The 19793-nt window shown below is 34.1% G+C and overlaps 1 protein-coding gene across 1 annotated transcript; it reads right to left on the reverse strand.

Moving 5' to 3' along the window:
* Window positions 1-13821: 13821 nt before the first annotated feature.
* On the reverse strand, window positions 13822-19793 carry LOC136989682 (transcription factor 21-like). The gene is made up of 3 exons (XM_067287905.1): window positions 19596-19793; window positions 15013-15291; window positions 13822-14061 (listed from the first exon to the last, which is right to left on the reverse strand). Exons 2-3 carry the CDS (start codon window positions 15277-15279, stop codon window positions 13864-13866), a joined length of 465 nt encoding a protein of 154 aa, XP_067144006.1. The 5' UTR covers window positions 15280-15291; window positions 19596-19793; the 3' UTR covers window positions 13822-13863.

The following is a 19793-nucleotide window of genomic DNA, read 5'->3' on the forward strand; positions in this document are numbered from 1 at the left end:
GGAAAATCAAACTAGATAAAAGATGTAATAATTATCAGGCAGAACTCGTAGCCTTAGAACAGGCTGTAAGCTGGATTAGCAACAACATGAAAAATATAGCAATCACAATCTGTACAGATAGTCATTCCGTATTAAAAGCATTGAATGATGACGAAAACAAACACGAACTCATCGACAACATTAGAAAATATATCTTAGCAAATAAAAACAATATATCTTTCAGCTGGGTAAAAGCACATATGGGCGACCCTGGAAACGAACGAGTAGACAGCCTAGCAAAAGAGGCAAGCAGCTCAAACATGAAAATAGTATATAAGAAATTATCTGAAAGATATATAAAAAGGGAAATAAAGAACAAATATATAATAAAATGGCAAAAGAGATGGACAGAATCAACAAAAGGAAGAGAACTTTTTGAGTATCTACCTGATGTTCACCAGCGAATAAAAAATAAGAACTTTATAATAAATTATAAATTTACAAGATTCATGACTGCACATGGTGACTTTGCAGAGTACCACAATAGATTCCATCATAATAACGATGGCACTTGTGAAATATGCGGAGACAGAGAAACTCCGACACATCTTTTATTTGAGTGTATTAAATATGAAAATATTAGAAATGAGCTACGAACAATAAGCAATAAAGAAGTTATACTTGGCCAATAAAAAAGAGTAGTCTTATCAATAACGTCACTCTTTATACATACTTTATAAACTTTATAAGAATATGTTATAAAACCAGAATATAATCGTCCCCCTGTCACTATATACCAAACTGTATAAGTGACACTAACATAAGCGATTGTGAAAAGTAATATACACATTACAGCGGTAGAAAGATATCACGAAGAAGTTGTAGCGCTTCGCCGCTATTAATTATATGTATATATTTATGTATTTTTTTTTTGTTCGATTGTTCTATTTATATGTTTGTTTTTTCGTTTATGTCGCGTCGCGTATATGTTGTTGTATCGGGTTTTAGATATAACGCACGGCCATTTTGTTGTGTACCGTACCGTCTGTTGTCGTCATTGCTGTGCCGTGGTTTTTGATTGGCTATTTGGAGGGTCACGTGGGAGGAAAAGAAAAAGCTCCCGGATGGTGGGAGATATAAAGGGATGACTTCCACGTGTCGAGGCATTTTTCATTCTTCTCTTTCGTGGATCGGGGATCTGGAGCGGTGACGAGACGAGAGAAAGGATTCGAAGCAGAGCAGCCGATCAGGAAGAAAAAGAAAAGACAAGAACCAGCGAGAAGAATCTCATTTCGTAACTACGTGTCCCACGAAATACGGCGACGGTATCTACCATCTTGTAAATGTTTGTATAGTTTTTTTAAGGTTTAATCGCGTATTAGTTTTAGTCTCGCGATTAATTACTGTTGTAATCTTAGTGTTATTGTCATCCTTAATTTTGTTAAGAACGCTGTTTGCCTGTTTAAATCAGGCGATCAATTCCCCCTTTTTGTGTGTGTAATTAATAAACCTTTGTTTGTTTATCTATACGCTTCTACCGACTATTCATTTCCACTTCCTTTCATACCCGCAAACCACGTGCTTGCGGAGTCCACATTGGCGTCCGCGACAGGATATAGAATAGTCGGTTTAGCGTACATCCCCTCATTTCATTTTCGTTCTGTCCGTCGCACATTCCAGGCCCTACTATTTGTATAACGTATTCGTCGCTGCGCTGCACATCTTCGGTTTTGAAAATTTTTTTTTTCTCTTTCCTTATGGAAAGCCATACTGTAGTATCATCCGGATTGGCAATGGAGGGGATCAGTAACGTCCCTATTGTTACCGGGTTCATGGGGATGATCCCATGCTTTACGAATTCGCCAGGCGATGTTTTGGATATATGTCGCTTCTTTCAAACGGTGGAAAACGTGGCGTCTCTCGCAGGTTGGGAGGAGCAAGTCAAAGTAACCGTGGTTCAGGCCAGGCTTAAGGGTGAACCACTGTCGGTGTTTTTTGACCTAAGGGACCAAGGCATCACGAGTTACGACGAAATAAAGAGGGGTCTCATTAAATGTTTCGATCGGAGGGACAAAGAACAAGATCCTTTCAGTCAAGTCCTAAAAATAGCCCAAAAGAGAGGAGAGAAAGTCTGTGAGTACGGAATCCGCATAAGGTCCTTGTTCTCGCGCGCCGTGGCTCGTAACAGTAACTTGGCCACGCTCCGGGATAACGCTGTGAAAGAGTGTTTTTTGAGAGGTTTGGCCACTGACATCCGGAGGCAGGTAATGCAAAAACATCCGGACACCTTGGACCAAGCGATATGTAGGGCAGAGGAAGAGGAAGAGATTGAGGCGGCTTGCGGAAAAGGGAAAATAATGAGCGAGGTGTGCACGAATTCAGAACATAAGGTTTCGTCCTCTGAGAAAGAGGATGGCGTGAACAGCCGTATTGCAGAGCTCGAGGGTCAAATACGGGCATTGACGGAGTCGGTCGCATCGTTAACAGGATGTATGAAGGGAAATGGGAATCCCGATAGAAAGTGGAGCAATGAGAGAAGATGCTATGCTTGCGGGGAGAAGGGGCACCTGGCTAGACAGTGCAATAAGCGTAGGCATTTAAACTAATGGAGGGCCATTTGGGAGGTCAGACAGATGGCCAGAGCGTGAGATTGGAACTGACCACGAGGATCCAATTATCCAGGCGCGGGTTACCGACAATCGAAGGTCTAATGTTAGGTACCATGGTTACTTGCCTAGTCGACACGGGCGCGGAAAGGACCGTTATTAGAGACGAGCTAGCTGAAAATATAAGAAAACAGAATAGAAACTGGGTTGTGTTTAATGATTCCTGTATAAGCGGAATGTCAGGTGCTCTCCTGAGAAGTGATGAGGCTGTAATTATTGATTGTAGATTCGAGAACGGGCGTAGGGTATGTGTTAAGGCTCCTAGTTTGAGTTTTCCAAAGGGGACGGACTATGACTTAATTTTCGGCATGGATGTTATTTGCCAACACCCAGAGCTGCTGACTGGCATCAGAGTAGTTGTGAATAGTACGAACCTGAGGGGAAGTGGGGATTTCTCCATTAATATAAACACTGAGCTAGGTGATAAGACGGAGTTATGGAAGTTGGATCACCTTGAGGAGAAGGTTAAGGAAAGGGTGATCGATGTGTTAAAAAGGTATCCAAACGCTGTGGCTAACGAAGTTTCAGAGTTATCGGGGACCAAAGATCACGTGCACTCCCTTGAATTGACGTCTGAGTGTCCGATAAAAGTTAAGCAATACCGTATCCCATACAGCTACTTGCCTGCCCTCAAAAGACAAATTAATGACCTCCTGAAGGCGGGAATTTGCGAGGAGAGCACGTCAGAGTGGAACTCCCCGATACACGTCGTTCCGAAGGACTCTGGCGAGCTCCGCGTCACTCTGGATCTGAGGAAGGTAAACGAAATAACGAAAACGCAGGTTTTTCCGATGGCTAGGATCGATGACATATTGTCTCAGCTTAATGGGAATAAATATTTTTCGGTTCTAGACCTTAAGGCGGGTTATTTTCAGATCCCCTTGGATCCCAGGGTGAGGCATGTTTTCGCGTTCTCCACACCTTGGGGCAAATACCAACTTTGCCGGATGCCTCAAGGGGGTAAGAACAGTGGGAGATTTTTTCAATATGTCATGACGAAAATCCTGGCTAAGTTCGTAGGGAACTCTTGCTTCGTCTTTCAAGACGACATCGTTTTGTTTTCCCAAACTTTAGAGGACCACCTTGATTTGTTCGATCGCGTCATCAGCACCCTGAATAGCGAAGGCCTTAAACTTAACCCAAAAAAATGCCAGATATTAGCGGAAGAAGTAAGTTATCTAGGGCACATAATTAGTAGGGAAGGAGTACGTCCGGACCCGAGTAACATCGAATCCATAAGAATGGTGAGGGCGCCCCAGAGCGTGAAAGGTGTCCGCAGTTTCCTTGGCGCGGTAGGGTTTTTTCGAAATTTTATACCATCCTTTGCTGACCTTGCCGCACCGCTTACCGAGTTAACAAAGAAGGGAAAAAAATTTGCGTGGGGTCTGGAGTGCCAACAAGGGTTCGAAAAGTTGAAGGAAGCCATCGCCACACCGCCATTATTAGCACACCCTAATTTTAATGAACCCTTTTTCTTACACACCGATGCGTCTAAGATAGCGGCTGCTGCAGTGCTAGAGCAACGCAGAGAGGGGGGCTTAGTACCGATCGGCTACTTCAGTAAGAGGTTTCAGGGAGCTGAACTTAATTACTCGACCATAGAAAAGGAGTGTTTGGCCATAATCATGGCCCTGAGGCATTTTAAGTTTTTAATCTTGGGGCAAAGGACAATAATTCTCTCCGATCACAAGCCTTTGGTCTTTCTTAGTAACATCAAAAACGGAAGCAATCGCTTAATCAGATGGGTGATGGAGCTCATGGATTATGACATCGAGGTGCAGCACGTTAAGGGCGTGAATAATAATGTGGCGGACTTTTTGTCAAGGAACGTTAATGGGGTATATCACGTTGAGGTAGGGGCCACGAAATTTGTTATCCCTGATAGGTACGAAATACGTTTGTCGCAAGACAGAGACGAAATTTTTGGACCTATTAAACGGGATTTAATGAGAACTCCTGATGGTAACGGCATAAGGAGTAAGATGCCACAGTATATAGTAGTGGACGAATGCCTATATAGGCAAAGTTATTTCAGGGCACGCGATCAGTATCACAACCAGGTCTGCGTGGGGGAAGACATTTCCAAGGAGTTAATCAAGGCTATTCATAATAATAATCTGTCGGGGCATTGGGGAGTACGGAAGACGATGATGAGCATCGAAAAGCATTATTATGTCAGAAACCTAAAGGATAAAGTAGAGGAAGTGGTTAGGACCTGTGAAAAGTGTCAGAGGCACAATATTCATAAGGGAAAGGCCCCATTTCAGGAGAATGAGGTGGCTAATGCCCCTTTTCAGAAGATCGCCGTCGACATCATAGGTCCCCTTAATACGACGAGTCAAGGGAATAGCTTTATCCTTGTGATGATCGATATTTTCACGAGATTTGTAGAGATTCACCCCTTAAGAGATCAAACTGCGTGGTCGGTTAGCAATGCTATCTTTAACTCAATAATCTGTCGTTATGGTGCACCCGAAACTATTATCTCGGATAGGGGGACGAATTTTCTTTCGTCCCTGTTCTCCGATTGTTGTAAGTGGCTTGGGATCAAGAGAAACATTACTACAGCCTATAGACCGTGTTCAAACGGGTTATGTGAAAGAGTTAACAAGTCGCTAATAGAGATGATATCAAAGTCCTCGGAGAGAGGAGGGGCGGAATGGGATGAAATGATTTATCCGGCCTGCTTCGCTTATAATAATTCGCACCACTTGGCAATTGGCGAGTCGCCTGCATTCCTGTTATATGGAATAGATCCCCGCATTCCGAATTTCGAACAACACGTCGATGAAAGCACGACTGACGAGCGTAGGACGTTTCTCATCACAAAACTTCGTGCTCTAAGGGAGTCTGCAGGGAAACGCGCTACCAAATTTAACGAGAAAAGAAGAGAATACGGGAGTAAGGGGCGAAAATTGGAGAAGTTTTTAGTAGGACAAAAGGTCTGGGTGAGAAAGAAGGGGGGAAAGAAAAATAAATTCGCGGATAAATACAAAGGGCCCTTCCGCATCATTAGAGTTGTGAACCCGACTACGTATTGCGTAGAAGGGTGTAACTTCAAAGACAGGGAGACTGTCCATGTTGACCGTATAAAGATGTGCTACGGAGAACCGGTAGAAAAAACTAGGCGTGGGGAGAGAAAAAGGGGAGGAAAAAGGCAACCTAGCGATCATGAAATAGAGGATGAAGAGGAGGGTCAAGATGGGAGATGGAACAGGAGATTGAGGAGCAGTGATGTTAGGGTAAAGGGTGTTGGCAACGACGTTCCGCAGGGGAATAGCGATGACGAACGCATAAGCAAGCGACCGTACAACCTAAGGCATCGTGAGATTGACTTCCGTAGGCTACACTACGGTAGTTAATCGTCTCCGAGGGGAGATATGTAGCGCTTCGCCGCTATTAATTATATGTATATATTTATGTATTTTTTTTTTGTTCGATTGTTCTATTTATATGTTTGTTTTTTCGTTTATGTCGCGTCGCGTATATGTTGTTGTATCGGGTTTTAGATATAACGCACGGCCATTTTGTTGTGTACCGTACCGTCTGTTGTCGTCATTGCTGTGCCGTGGTTTTTGATTGGCTATTTGGAGGGTCACGTGGGAGGAAAAGAAAAAGCTCCCGGATGGTGGGAGATATAAAGGGATGACTTCCACGTGTCGAGGCATTTTTCATTCTTCTCTTTCGTGGATCGGGGATCTGGAGCGGTGACGAGACGAGAGAAAGGATTCGAAGCAGAGCAGCCGATCAGGAAGAAAAAGAAAAGACAAGAACCAGCGAGAAGAATCTCATTTCGTAACTACGTGTCCCACGAAATACGGCGACGGTATCTACCATCTTGTAAATGTTTGTATAGTTTTTTAAGGTTTAATCGCGTATTAGTTTTAGTCTCGCGATTAATTACTGTTGTAATCTTAGTGTTATTGTCATCCTTAATTTTGTTAAGAACGCTGTTTGCCTGTTTAAATCAGGCGATCAATTCCCCCTTTTTGTGTGTGTAATTAATAAACCTTTGTTTGTTTATCTATACGCTTCTACCGACTATTCATTTCCACTTCCTTTCATACCCGCAAACCACGTGCTTGCGGAGTCCACAAAGTAATGAAACATGGAAATACGACGACAGTGCTAGTAACAATGGTACAACTAATAGAAACAACAGGCAATAGTACTACAAGTACTACAAGTGTATCTAATTTTACCCACAAAACGAAAAGAGAAGTGATAATGAAATAAGTGGTATGAATGAGATGATATCATGAAAAACAAAATAATCTTGGAAGTACTACAAGTGCTACAAATAATATGGAAATACGACAGAGGAGCAAGAGGAATGGCTGTACAGTGATTTAAGAAAACTACACGTGAAAGTACTACAAGAAAGTGATACCTTTTGTGTTATAAGTGAAAGTTCTACAAATTAAAGTGTTAAATTGTGGAGGTACCTACTCAGTGACAGTGACAGTGACAGTGACAGTGAGAGTGATACTAGTACAGGTACAGAAACGTTTCGATACTATAGTGGTAATATGAAAATACGATGATAATAGGAAGTGCCAATATACGACAAGCAAACATAGCGGTTATCTATGAAACCTTAATTAAAATATCTCAAGTACTTTTAAATAAAACATAAAACATATTTAGACTCTTTAATACTATCATTAACTTTAAAAAAAAAACAACTCCACATATATTTTACATTTTGTATTTGTATTTATTTTTATTTATAATGTTTGTACAAAAAGTACAAAACAGCCAACATGGAATTATAAAAAATCTACATATTATATTAATTGTTTCAATAATATGTAATTTAAATATATAAAATGTAATATGCTGAATGTAACAATATACGAATATATGTCGGTAAAAAAAATGTAGCGGCTACGACCGCAATAGTGTATCCAACTCTCTGTAAAGCATTGAGCGAAACAGAGAACATTTGAAAATAAAGTGGAGCACCGGAAGCCTGACATTTATTGCCAGGTAGAAGGTCTGCTCTATTACTAAGTGAATATAAATGGAAGCGACTTCTAACCACCACTAAAACATAAAAATTTATCATTAAATAAACTAAAAAAAAAAATTGGGAATCTATCGTAAGGGCATAATAAAACTATTTAATTTGGATCTGACATTTATTGGAGCCTCAAAAACATTTGTTACAAATTGTTCAGTCTATTGCATTTCTTTTCTATTACGGAAACAAAAAAGAACTGTATTTATAAATTTTTAAAAGCTGCTTCCTTAACATAGCCTACTGCTCTAACTTCTGGAATATGTTGTGTATAACAATATGTATACTGTATAATATACATACACTTGTTCCCAGAAAATAAACATAATCATCCAGTCCATAGATAAACATGACAAGCGTAATAAAAAACAGCGGTAAAAAATCTATATGAACTTTTCCAGACAATAAAAATTTCCAGGATGCAATGCAATCGAATGTTCTATTAAAAAGCACAAGTTTATGCAAAATGTGCATGCTCCAAAAATGCAGCAATATTGTTTCTATTACAGTTCAGCCATCGAGAACAATTTATTACTGTTTTACTGTGTGATACCAACAATGATAGTGCCGTATAGATGTTTTTATGAAAAAAAAAACAGGTTAGAAGCAGACAGTCTCAGACAAATGGGTCCAAGACGCGGAATGTCTTAGAGAACAAAATACCCAGGTATGGACTAGCAGATATTGAACCTCAATCAGGAAGTAGCTGTCCAAGAATTACCACCTTCAACAGAATTACTCTCTATTTGACATTAACAGCGCGTTATAACAGATGTATAGTAGCTCTTTGCAGAGTTATCTACGCCCACCAGTGTTAACATTTCACAAAAACTGTCTACAAGAAACTTTAAGCGAATGGTCTTTTTGCCGTATGCCAGTGCGTTGCGTTGCATTAACCTGTACACAGAAATGCTCGGCCAAGATGTTATAACTGTGTAAATGGAGCAATGTTCTGTTTACTCACCAGTACGTACACTCTACAAAATGATTCTTGTAGGATTAGAATCTGGAGAGAGCGGGGAAATATGAACAGGCCAATTTGAACAACATAGGGCTGATGGCAAAATAACATTGAAGCTAAATGCTATTCCTACATTATTTGATGTACAGTACCTAAATTCTTCTAGAGTTCTAGAATGTAGAAGAAAGAATAACTTCGGCAACACAAACAAATAGTAAAAGAGTAAGTAATTTTTTATTTATATCTTAAAATATTACGTCAATTGTTATAACAACATTGTTATTCATCAATACCAATCTACATTGTAGGCTAAATCATAGATACTTATATATCATTTCATGTAATATAGTTTATATTTTTCAATTTTTAATTAAATTATATTCACTATATAAATATTTTTAGGTCTATATATTTAACTTCATTATCTTTATTAACTGTATAATTTGTTATGTAGGATATGGATGGAATACAACCATCATAAGATAACCTCATTATTGAACATAAAGAACCGTAACTAGTGTAATTTTTAAGTAAGATGTATATTTATTAACACCTAACGAGATATCTCAAAAGTAAAGCCGACAAAAGAGGGGCTGAGATAGGGGACAAAAGAGGGGACGAGATATTACTGAATAAAGTGAAGTAAAGTAATTTGGTTAACCCAACGTTAAAATTCAAAATGGCGGACTGTTATGATCGTATAATCTAGCGTTCTACCATCGAATATTTCGTCTAATTAAAAAATATTTAATGTTCTCGTCTGCTTAGGCTGACTATACGAATCAGAGTTGCTAATTTAGCTAATTTTTTTGCTAGATTTATTGTATTTATGAACAATCTAGCTATGCAAATTACCTTACCTAAATTATAATGGCTATTTTTATATAGCTACCTAACTATTTTTATAATGCTGACTAGCTATAAATTTGAATTTTGAGTTGGCAACACCAATACGAACCATTTTGACAAGAGTCTAACCCTGAGCGAACATAAGTTCTAAATTTTGCCGCTACGGCGAACAGCGCTACTAGAGGGATTCGATTTGTGGTATTACGTTAAATAAAAGGGAATGTAGTGAGTGTGGTTTTAAAATATAGTCATAGACAAAGTTTAAACAGCACGATTTGTGATATACCGGTATAATACAATCTGTTCATAATTATACATCATAAATGATTTGTTCGAAATGATTACCATAGTGCCAAATAGTATCATAGTGGCAAATTCTGGTACCATTTTTTTCGGAAATGTCTTCCACATATTCTGAAACGTTAGCATGTCAAATTTCCTTGCAATTTGAACTTCTAAATCTCTGTTTAGACAGCAATGAATAGAGGTATTTTATATTAATAATATATTATTTAGCATTTCGTGAAACTGGCGAATATATTGTGTTGTAAGCGGATACAAAATGAAAAATAAAAGTGTTTAAAATTTTAAAAAATAAGCTTAAATTAAACATTATGAAATTTGGTAATGTCAAGAAAACAATTCGATCAGATATTTTGTTAAATTATAATTAAAATAATTTTTTTTCTAGGGAGAAGGAAAGGAAAATATTCTAATATTAAATTTCTGTATATAAAAAATTATTTTTATCTGTTATTTTAATAATTTGCTGATTATTAATCCTCAAAATTAAGAATTTACAATAATGGAAAGCTGTTCGTTATAAAGAAGAGTAGATACAAAATAACGATATTTAACTATATTACTAACTACATTAGACAAATGTAATTTTATATGAAAACGATTTAGATTCTATAAATTAGTTAAGTAAATGTCAAACTACTAAGTACTTCTTAGTAAGAAAAGTTAATGCCCGAAACAAGGAGAAAATCAATGATAGACTATTGATAAAGAATTAGGAAGTAAAAGCATAAGAATCAATCGCAAAATTTTTCATTTGAACATTGATAACTTGAATTGTTCGGTATTTATATACAAATTAATACAGCTTCCTCTTTCAATTTCCGCAAGAATAATGTGAAGCTTTTGCCTAAAGCCTCATTCTTTTAGTAGCTTCAAATACACGCGAATACAGTATAGCTTTTCAATAGTCTGACTTGGTTTAATATACTGGAAAGCTATCAGTGAACGAGTGCATAAAACAATTGAGCCCACCAGTGGCCAAATGGATAAAAACACTGAGCACTGGTAGTGGGTTCGCGGGTTTGCATGGAGTTTTCTGGGTTTCTTCATGCTAGAAACACCTAAATACCCTTTCTCATATAAAGACCTCCCATGAAGCTTCCCCTTTAGGCAGATTACTGACCTGTCGCGTTGCCGTATCCAAACTGAACAAACTTAAAACCATTGAACATTGGTAGCTGGCCAACATGCTGGCTACATGGAGTTTTCCATGTTTTCTTCAACTAAATTAGAGTCTGTTTCCCTTCGCAGATCATCCAAGTGTTGCGTTGTCTTATTCCGTCAATTTGTCTACTTGAAATCTATTACTCAAGAAGAATTCCAGACGTTGTACAATATCAAATATTATGTCATATGTGTGAGCTTTATTAAGATGCTTCGTAAGTCCATACCTGGCTGAGGCTTCACATACGGCCATCGAGTTTCTATTTCTACTGAGCTTGAGGTTCTATTATTTATATTGAAAAATATATTTATTCCTTTTAGTATCGATCCTGATTGTTTTTCTTTATCTACATGCAATAATTAGAGCGTGTCTTTCTATGGTTTAATTACTTCTATATATTATATTATTGCAAGAAATTTTGTATTTCGTATTATTTGAAAAATTCTGGTAAAGTATTGGGATGAACTAAAAATTGTTAATGGTATAATAAAATAATTTTTCTTTATGTTACGACCTTTCATGATGATTAGAAGAACTCCATCCATCCAGCATTCTTTCTCCTTTGCTCCAAAATCTATTTTAAAGCCGTATAAATCAACAGCAAAGAAGTATGTGTATATTAATTAATAAACACTTGTTGTTTAAACTATGATTTTAAAAATATCCATTTAAAAAATATTTAAGTTTATAAAACATTATGAAAATAGCTCAAAATTAAAATTGTGTGGTGCCATCTGTTAAGAGATGTTATTTTAAAAAAAAATAACTTTTATATTATTAATTTTTATAAAAAGGCAAAAAAGGTTTAATTTTTAAAGTAGATATGAATTTATAGAAGTATTGTAAATGCCAATACCGAGTTAAATTTTAATTAAGTCCGACTCAAGATATGACACGTGACTCTATCTTTACAGCCGGTCAAAGTTCAGTATTTTACAATTTAATAGCATCAAGTACCCTCATCCTGAGATATTAAAAGACATGTCTTGCTTTCTGACTACTAAACTGTATAGTAACTAAATCCAAAAGCATGGTGGCACCCCTAAAGTGAGGATATTTGATCATCCAATATATAAATTAATAAAAGTTTACAATGACTAAATACATATTTGTAATGAATATCGTCAATATAATTTTACTTTGAAGATACTACGAGAGCTTGTTGATGCAGCCTGCTCTAATTTCCAACTCTTCAGGTATCAGATCATTCGATCTACTGGAGAAGATACTACTAATTTGAAAATGTGTTTACTGTCTGCTCGTTAAATTTAGTAATATGATTCTATGTCTCATATATTATGATAAACGCTGTTAATTAGTTAATCTTTAAGGCTATCTTATTCGAATTCGCATAAATTCTTATAGAAATTTTGAGAGAGTTATACAACCGTTCCTGGAATGATTTAAACGAACTTTTCTAAATACTAAAGTTTTAACTGTGAAATCTAGAAAATAAATAAATGAAGAGAGAAAAAAAAATCTGTGACAACACCTCTGAGGAATGTATAGAAGAACTTATAAAGCCCTAATCCCAGGGCTCTTGATGCTCTCGCCGCCCTCACTATATCTTACTACATGGATTCACGATAATCTGTGAATTCATATAATATATGTATTCACAAATTACACTTATATGTAATCTGTATTACTGCATTTCTATTAATTGTTATTCGAAAACTTTCATTTTGCAAGCCCTGATTTATTTAATCGGTCTAAATATGAAATAACTTTGTATATACAGATATCTTGTAACTCATTTAATAAGTATGAAAAATAGAATTGAATAAAAGACGTTGAGAAAACTAAACTTTTCTGTATAAAATTTCCATTTTCATCATCATCATCATCATCTTTCATCATCCTCATTCATCATCATCATCTTCTTCGATCATTATTCATCATCATCATTATCATCGTTCGATGATGATGGATTTATCCATGATGAATGGATGAAAAGATGATGATAAATCCATGATATCATCATCATCATTATCATGAAAAATGATAATAAATCCATGATATCATCATCATCATTATCATGAAAGATGATGATAAATCCATGATATCATCTTTTCATCATTTTTCGATGATGAAAAGATGATGATGAATGAATGAGAGATCGAAAATGCTGACTCTAAACGGTATAGATTCTATAACTTAAAAATTGTTCTCGATGATGATCCATCACGTCACGATGGCGGATTGTTTGGCTTGAAGATCAAATCCGCTGTAATTTCTTCCTTTACTTAGATTGTTCCATCATGTAATGATTTCTCGTGACAGAATCATCCATTTTAACCACGAGTTATCGTGAGTTTATCTATAAAGAAGATGTATCCAGTCTATGCATAAAGAGTTACCCATAAAGTTATTCCTCATCACGATATCATGGATGAGAAATCATCCCTAAAAGTAGGTGACTATTTGTTAATATAAAATATTAATTTAGACTTATGTTTCCTTTATAAATTATTTATTAAATGATCTTTTATTTAAAAATACAAAGGTTTTTTTTTAATTCATAAAAATATTTATTTATTCAATAACACGACAGACATTAATCAAACATTTGTAAACACTAAAACGATTATCGTCTTTTATATACGATTGCTTATTTAAAAAATGTTAAAATTGATATAATTTTAGGAATTTCTATTATTATTTTTTTTAAATTGAATATTACTATAAATTAATAAGAATTAAACTTTTTAAATAAATAAATTAATTACAAAAGAAAATTAAATTGTTTTTTCATGATTAAGTTACAATTATTGCACTGCTTTTTTAAACTGTAATAATAATAATAATCATAATAATTAATAATTAACAAGTATAATTTTGTTATAATTAACTATATTAAAAGTCGAAATTCTTTCACTTTTATTATTATTATTATTATTGTTTTTTTTACTGAAGAGTATCAAAGAAACTGAGCGGTCAGATCGACAGTCTGTTGTAAGTCCGAGTAACTTTGATAATCACAACATGGAACTAAACTGTAATTCGTAGATGAAATGTCGTGAAATGTCGTGGGGGATTCACAATTTTCGTGACGATCGAAATTCTCCGATTGTTCTTCTTCGTGATGATGCATGGGCCTGGAATGGAATGGCCAAGTCTGAAAAGAGACGATTGAAATACCTATAAATTTCTCTCTAGCACTAGAAAATTTTCATCATCTCGTCGTATATACTTTTAAACGTTAAGGCTGTAAGAGAAAATAAATTAACGGTATAGAGGGAGAGACTATATTATATACGATATAAACTTTATTTCTTTGAGAGTTATACAACCGTTCCTGGAATGTGTGTCAGTTGAAAGACAACAGATGTCTTCTCACAAACTTTATTGTCCAAACAGACGTTGGGTTTGTTTGTGCGACTTCGCTACGACAAACATACAAGTTGATTCAACCTGACGCCCCTACAAATTGAACGCATTTTTAGGTATTTATAGAACACAAATCGTTATGATGCAACACCCCTTTACGGAGAATTTTAAAATTCTGTAATAAAAATTCCACACTTTTATACTATCGCACCTTATAAATTATCTCTTTACACCCTTTAAATATAAGTACTATTATATTTTTCCATAGAAATACGAATTCTGTACAGGGAAATCTAAATGAAACTAATTTAAATCTTAAATTAGAGATGGAAAAATTGTTTTGGTAATTAATCAAAGTAGTAATAAACACAAAATTTTGGAAAAAAGGTCTCCAGAAAAATAATTTCTCCTTTCGCAACCAGGCGGTGTTTTAGCGTGATGTCATTCTTGACGTCATTTCCTTCTACAGTAGTATCCGGTTTGAAAGGAACCAGCTGGAGTGTCACATTGTCCAAACAGCGACAAAGTCTTCTAGCAGTAAATGTCTCGTTGTTTATCTTAGTTTTGGCCCGCTTTTAAGTTATTAGCAATTCTGCTCTTCACGAAACGAAACAGATTTCGAACTCCAAAAAATATATAAAAATATATATATAATAAACATGCCGAATGTTTATTAAATCATGATTCAAACTCTGATTTAATATAATAAACTACGTGTTCCAAGTCAAACAATACTCACCAAAGTGATAGGATGAATGGACGAAGATTGAGGCGCATCTTCTGTTAAGATCTGCCGTAAGTGAGAGATGTAACTGGCTGCTAACCTTAAGGTATCGAGCTTAGACAACTTTGTATCAGCTGGAACCCACGGTAGAGAGGTTTTTAACTTGGAGAAAGCCTTACTCAAAACTCTCATCCTGGCTCGTTCGCGTGCATTAGCTGCATTTCTTTGAATCTTCTTTCCTCCCTGTCTGAGCGACACCTCGTCTTTTTTTCTTCTGGCCATTTCTGGGAGAATCTAAAATAGTTTTCCTATTAATTATTTCGAATTTTACGGTATAAAAGTAATAGTTTATAGCTCATTAATGACGATTCGTCTAGGAGATGGATAAGCGCAGAGATAAAACTACTAACTTATTACAGTGGGGTCGTTCAGGTTCGAATCCATTCCAGTGTGGTTCTGGCATAATGGGCATTAAAACACATAATGGGACTAAAAAGGGTTTTCGTAGGATGAAAAGAATTTAAAAAAAGAGGGGATTTATTGCGAGAATATCCAAATATACGGAAGTAATTCTTTGTATATGGGTTACCATCAGTATAATTTCCTCGTGATTTATGAATGTAGATTGTTACGTGAACTCTGTGTATAAAAATTACAGATTACAACGGAAAAAATTTATAATTTTTATATCGGATTTATCCATTATTTTTAAAGATTTTGCAATATTTCATGTAAATATAATGGATTCGTGTCTGACACGAGAAACGAAATTTTCTTCACGTTACTCGATTTTCGTAGAGAAAATACTCTTTCTTAACGTGCAAAAATAATAAATATATTTATAAATTAAGTGCTTAAGATTTTTATGTTTTTAAATATTTATTACGTTTAATGGGAATTGCATTAAATCACATTAAATTACGCTAAGCTTTGCTTCTTAATCTATACTTATAAACTCAAAACGAGCGTTATGAGGATTAAATACTGTCTTGAAATTTTGATTTATTAATTAAAAATGATTAATTAGACGTTTAAAATAATAATTAAAATTAATTTCTTCATAATCAGAGTTTGAGAAAGGTGAGGAGAGACTCGGACCATTCCGTAATGTGGGGCAATATCCTGGCCAAGAGCAATAAAAACATGCGAATAAAGTTAATAAAACAAAGAAAAATATATTTTTCTCCATTTATTACTTTCATACGGTCTTTGTTTCACGTAAAACATTAAGTTTTGGGGCCCTCCTGTGTCTAGTTCCTTGCCAAATGGCCCTACTGGCCTCTTCTATCAGGGCTTTTATATAATTTCTAAGTTCTAAATATATAAAAAATTTTGTAATATATCCGAATAATTAATTGCGAATAAGTGTAAAGAATATACATAAATTTTATATTTAATATGAAGGTTTATTGTAGTAGAGATTTAAGAGCCTCCTGAGCATCAGTGGATGATCGATAATAAACTGTGTGATAATTAATCATTGATAACACGCAAAAATAGTTGATAATGAACTGTTTTAAATGGAAATAGTAGCTCCTGACAGGAAAATCAACAAGGATATTTGGCCCATGCTATATATTTAGGGAACTTTTAAAAACACTTGTTACAAATTATTCATTCCATTGAATGTAAGTGGCTTCGGTGTCGCTTGACCTCTAAACTCCGTACCTCTGCATCATACGAAGACATTATAAAGAATTAATAGCTAAGCTAACAGGCCCTAACACAGAAAAATCACTTTACCAGAGCCTTACAGTTATAGGGCCTCTAAGATATTCATTTCATCGCAATTCTTGTCAATTAAGCAAAGGCCTGTTTAATCAAATTTTATTACGAAAAATTATAATATAATTAGTATTAACAATAAAAAACACTATTAAAAAACCTTTAAATGATTATTTTAATTAATTTAATTAATACTTTATTACTTAAATTAATTACAAACTGCTCTGAAGGATGTAGATATTGACTGACAGTTCCTTGTATAGAACACGAGATATCGCTTTCTGATGAGTAAGTAAGTAACTCGCTGATGTTTTTTTTTTATTTATTTAACACGTCGAAAGATAAATTTAAAATGGTATGTTCGAATATTATTTTTAAACTATAATTAGGAAGGAACCGCATAACTCTTACGAAATAATCGAAAGATCAATGGAGACCTCACAAGAAAACAAGCAATTATCTTAATGTAAAAATGGAAAGAACAAGATCAATTTTTTGAATTAAATAATTGTTTCTGCTTAAAATTATATTTGTAAATAATTTCTTCTTTTTTTTTTTAATTTAAGTGTATAAATATAGAAAATCATTAAATTAATTACAAAAGATAGAAAATTTCTTACATCAATCGCATGTTTATAGGCGAATTGGGAATAGTATTTTTAGATACGTTCGCTTTAATTACGTTTATTTTTAAAATAAATCTATAAAAGTAAATATTATTTAATTTATTTAAGTTGAAATTTAAATAATTATCGATATTTTGTACAATTTCGGTCGTACAAATTCTAAAACAATCGAAATTTTAGTGAAAATTCTAGTAAAAATTTCCAACCTTTAAAGCTTTTTCTCTTAAAAATTCGTTGTTAAAAATAATTATTTTATAATTTAAATTATATAAAACAGGATTAAAAATATATTTTTAGTTATTTTTTGTGTGTTTTAATTATTTACACACACACACACACACACAAAAACAAAAAAAAATGGCGTCCTTTCTTTACAGGAAATAATTCATGGCATCGATAAGTAAGTAACAAACAAGTAAGCTACAAAGGACGAAAAAAATCAAAAAGAAAATGAAATTATGTGCAATTTCACAGTACAGAAGTTTGTTTATTTTAATGTTATGTATGTTTTTTTGACATAACCTCTACCCCATCACTCTATGGCACTGACCTTTGACCTCTGCCCGGTAATCCGGTAATCCGAACCGCGCAGTTTCCTAGCAATAAAAACACAAGAGTTTTAATGGTGGTCCCCAAAGAGATGAAATCGCTCCGAGGCAGGTTGCTGCCTCTTTGCGGAATCGTATGCCGGAGGGGGATTTACTATACAAGTAAATAAATTCATTGCTTAAGATTAAACAAAATGGCGGATGAAAACACTTCGGGCCTTTCATCATTCCTTTTCTCTCGAAATTAATTGATTATAAACATATCAGAAACAGCAGACATTCTTTGTATTAAATGGCTCCATTTAGTAATTAATATATGTAATTAAACCAATTTAATTTCCAGGTAACTTTGTATGAATTCGTTGATAGATACGAAGTATTTTATTAAAAATTGAAATATAATTTAATTCAAAATCAATTGATAAGCGTAGAAAACATTTAAAAAAAAAAAAATAATAATAATAATAATAAATTATTATACAGTCGAACCTCCAATCAAGACCACCTCTAAACGGCGGCCATTTTTAGAATTTTCTTTTTTGACTGTAATAAAAATGCATACAAAATAACCTGCAAACAACGGCCACTTCCGAATAACGGACATTTTTATATTCCTGTCAGTGGCCGTTTTTCACAGGTTTAATTGTAATTGTATTGAGAAATATTCTATAAATATACGTTGCTACAATTTGTTTACCTTCCCTCATCGTTGATTGTAATTATTATAATAGAATTCAATTAATAAATTAATTGAATAAAACTCTATTAAAAGAAATGAATAAAATTATATAATTTTTTTATTTAATAACGATTTTATTGGGTTGTTCCACTTTTTTACGACAGTACTGTGATATAACTTTCATATACACAGGGACGTAACTTTTTACCTCTTTTATTTTATATATTATATAATTTATGAATAACACAATACATTTTATAGATTTATCTATTAATATTTCACTTATTTTCAATACACGAAAGGTTAAAACTTACAAATTATGTACAGAATTTTATATAGACTTTACATAAAATAGAACTAAGTCACACAAATTGTTTACTTTCATGGAAAAATAGCACGATTAACTGATTTTTTGGCCCACCTCGTATGTTATAATCTACTACGCTTGCATTAATTCGAATTAAATCATTCCTTTTCGGTCAATTTACATCTACAAGAACGGTATAAGAAATGTATTTTGAGTCGGTAAGACCATTCTACTAGCTTTTGAGTAACTTTAACTCAATTTTAACTAAGTTTTATGGATTTATAATAAATTAATTGGTTAATTTAATAATATAAAGGGATAGACAAGTGCTATGTTAACTAAAATTGCCTATTTTCATAGCATTGAGTTGAGTTTAAAGTGAATAAAATACACTTTTCATTCATCTAAACTGTTATAGAGCGCGACTAAAGTCTTATAATTTGATGCATATTCTTTATTTATAAATAGCTTTGCTGTAAGCTTTAACGATAATTATAATTATTTTCTATATTAGTATAATATATATAAGCTTTTAACGTACAAAAAAAATCTAAATTTTACACTGTAATAATCGATAGAATTGCTTAAAATTTTAAACAATTATTAAATTAAAGAGCATCTTGGCATTTTAAACACTTTTTACATTATAAAATAAGAAAAAAAACAACAAAATGTTATGAAATTTAAGAATAAATGAATAAAAAAAAATTTACCTTTAATTAATTTCCTCGGACGAAAATTAAGGGAAAAAAAGAATTGATCAAAGGGTTGACATATTGAGATGAGAATTTCGACGTTTTTACTATTCGAGAAGACTTTCGATTTCATTAAAAATATTACCTTGTCGACTTAGAAAAGAACTAAGTTTAGATCACGCCCATCGGGACTTAACCATCCAATCAAGAAGCAAA

Source organism: Centruroides vittatus, unplaced genomic scaffold, assembly GCF_030686945.1.
Source record: "Centruroides vittatus isolate TY-2023 unplaced genomic scaffold, ASM3068694v2 scaffold_752, whole genome shotgun sequence".
NCBI lineage: Eukaryota > Metazoa > Arthropoda > Arachnida > Scorpiones > Buthidae > Centruroides > Centruroides vittatus.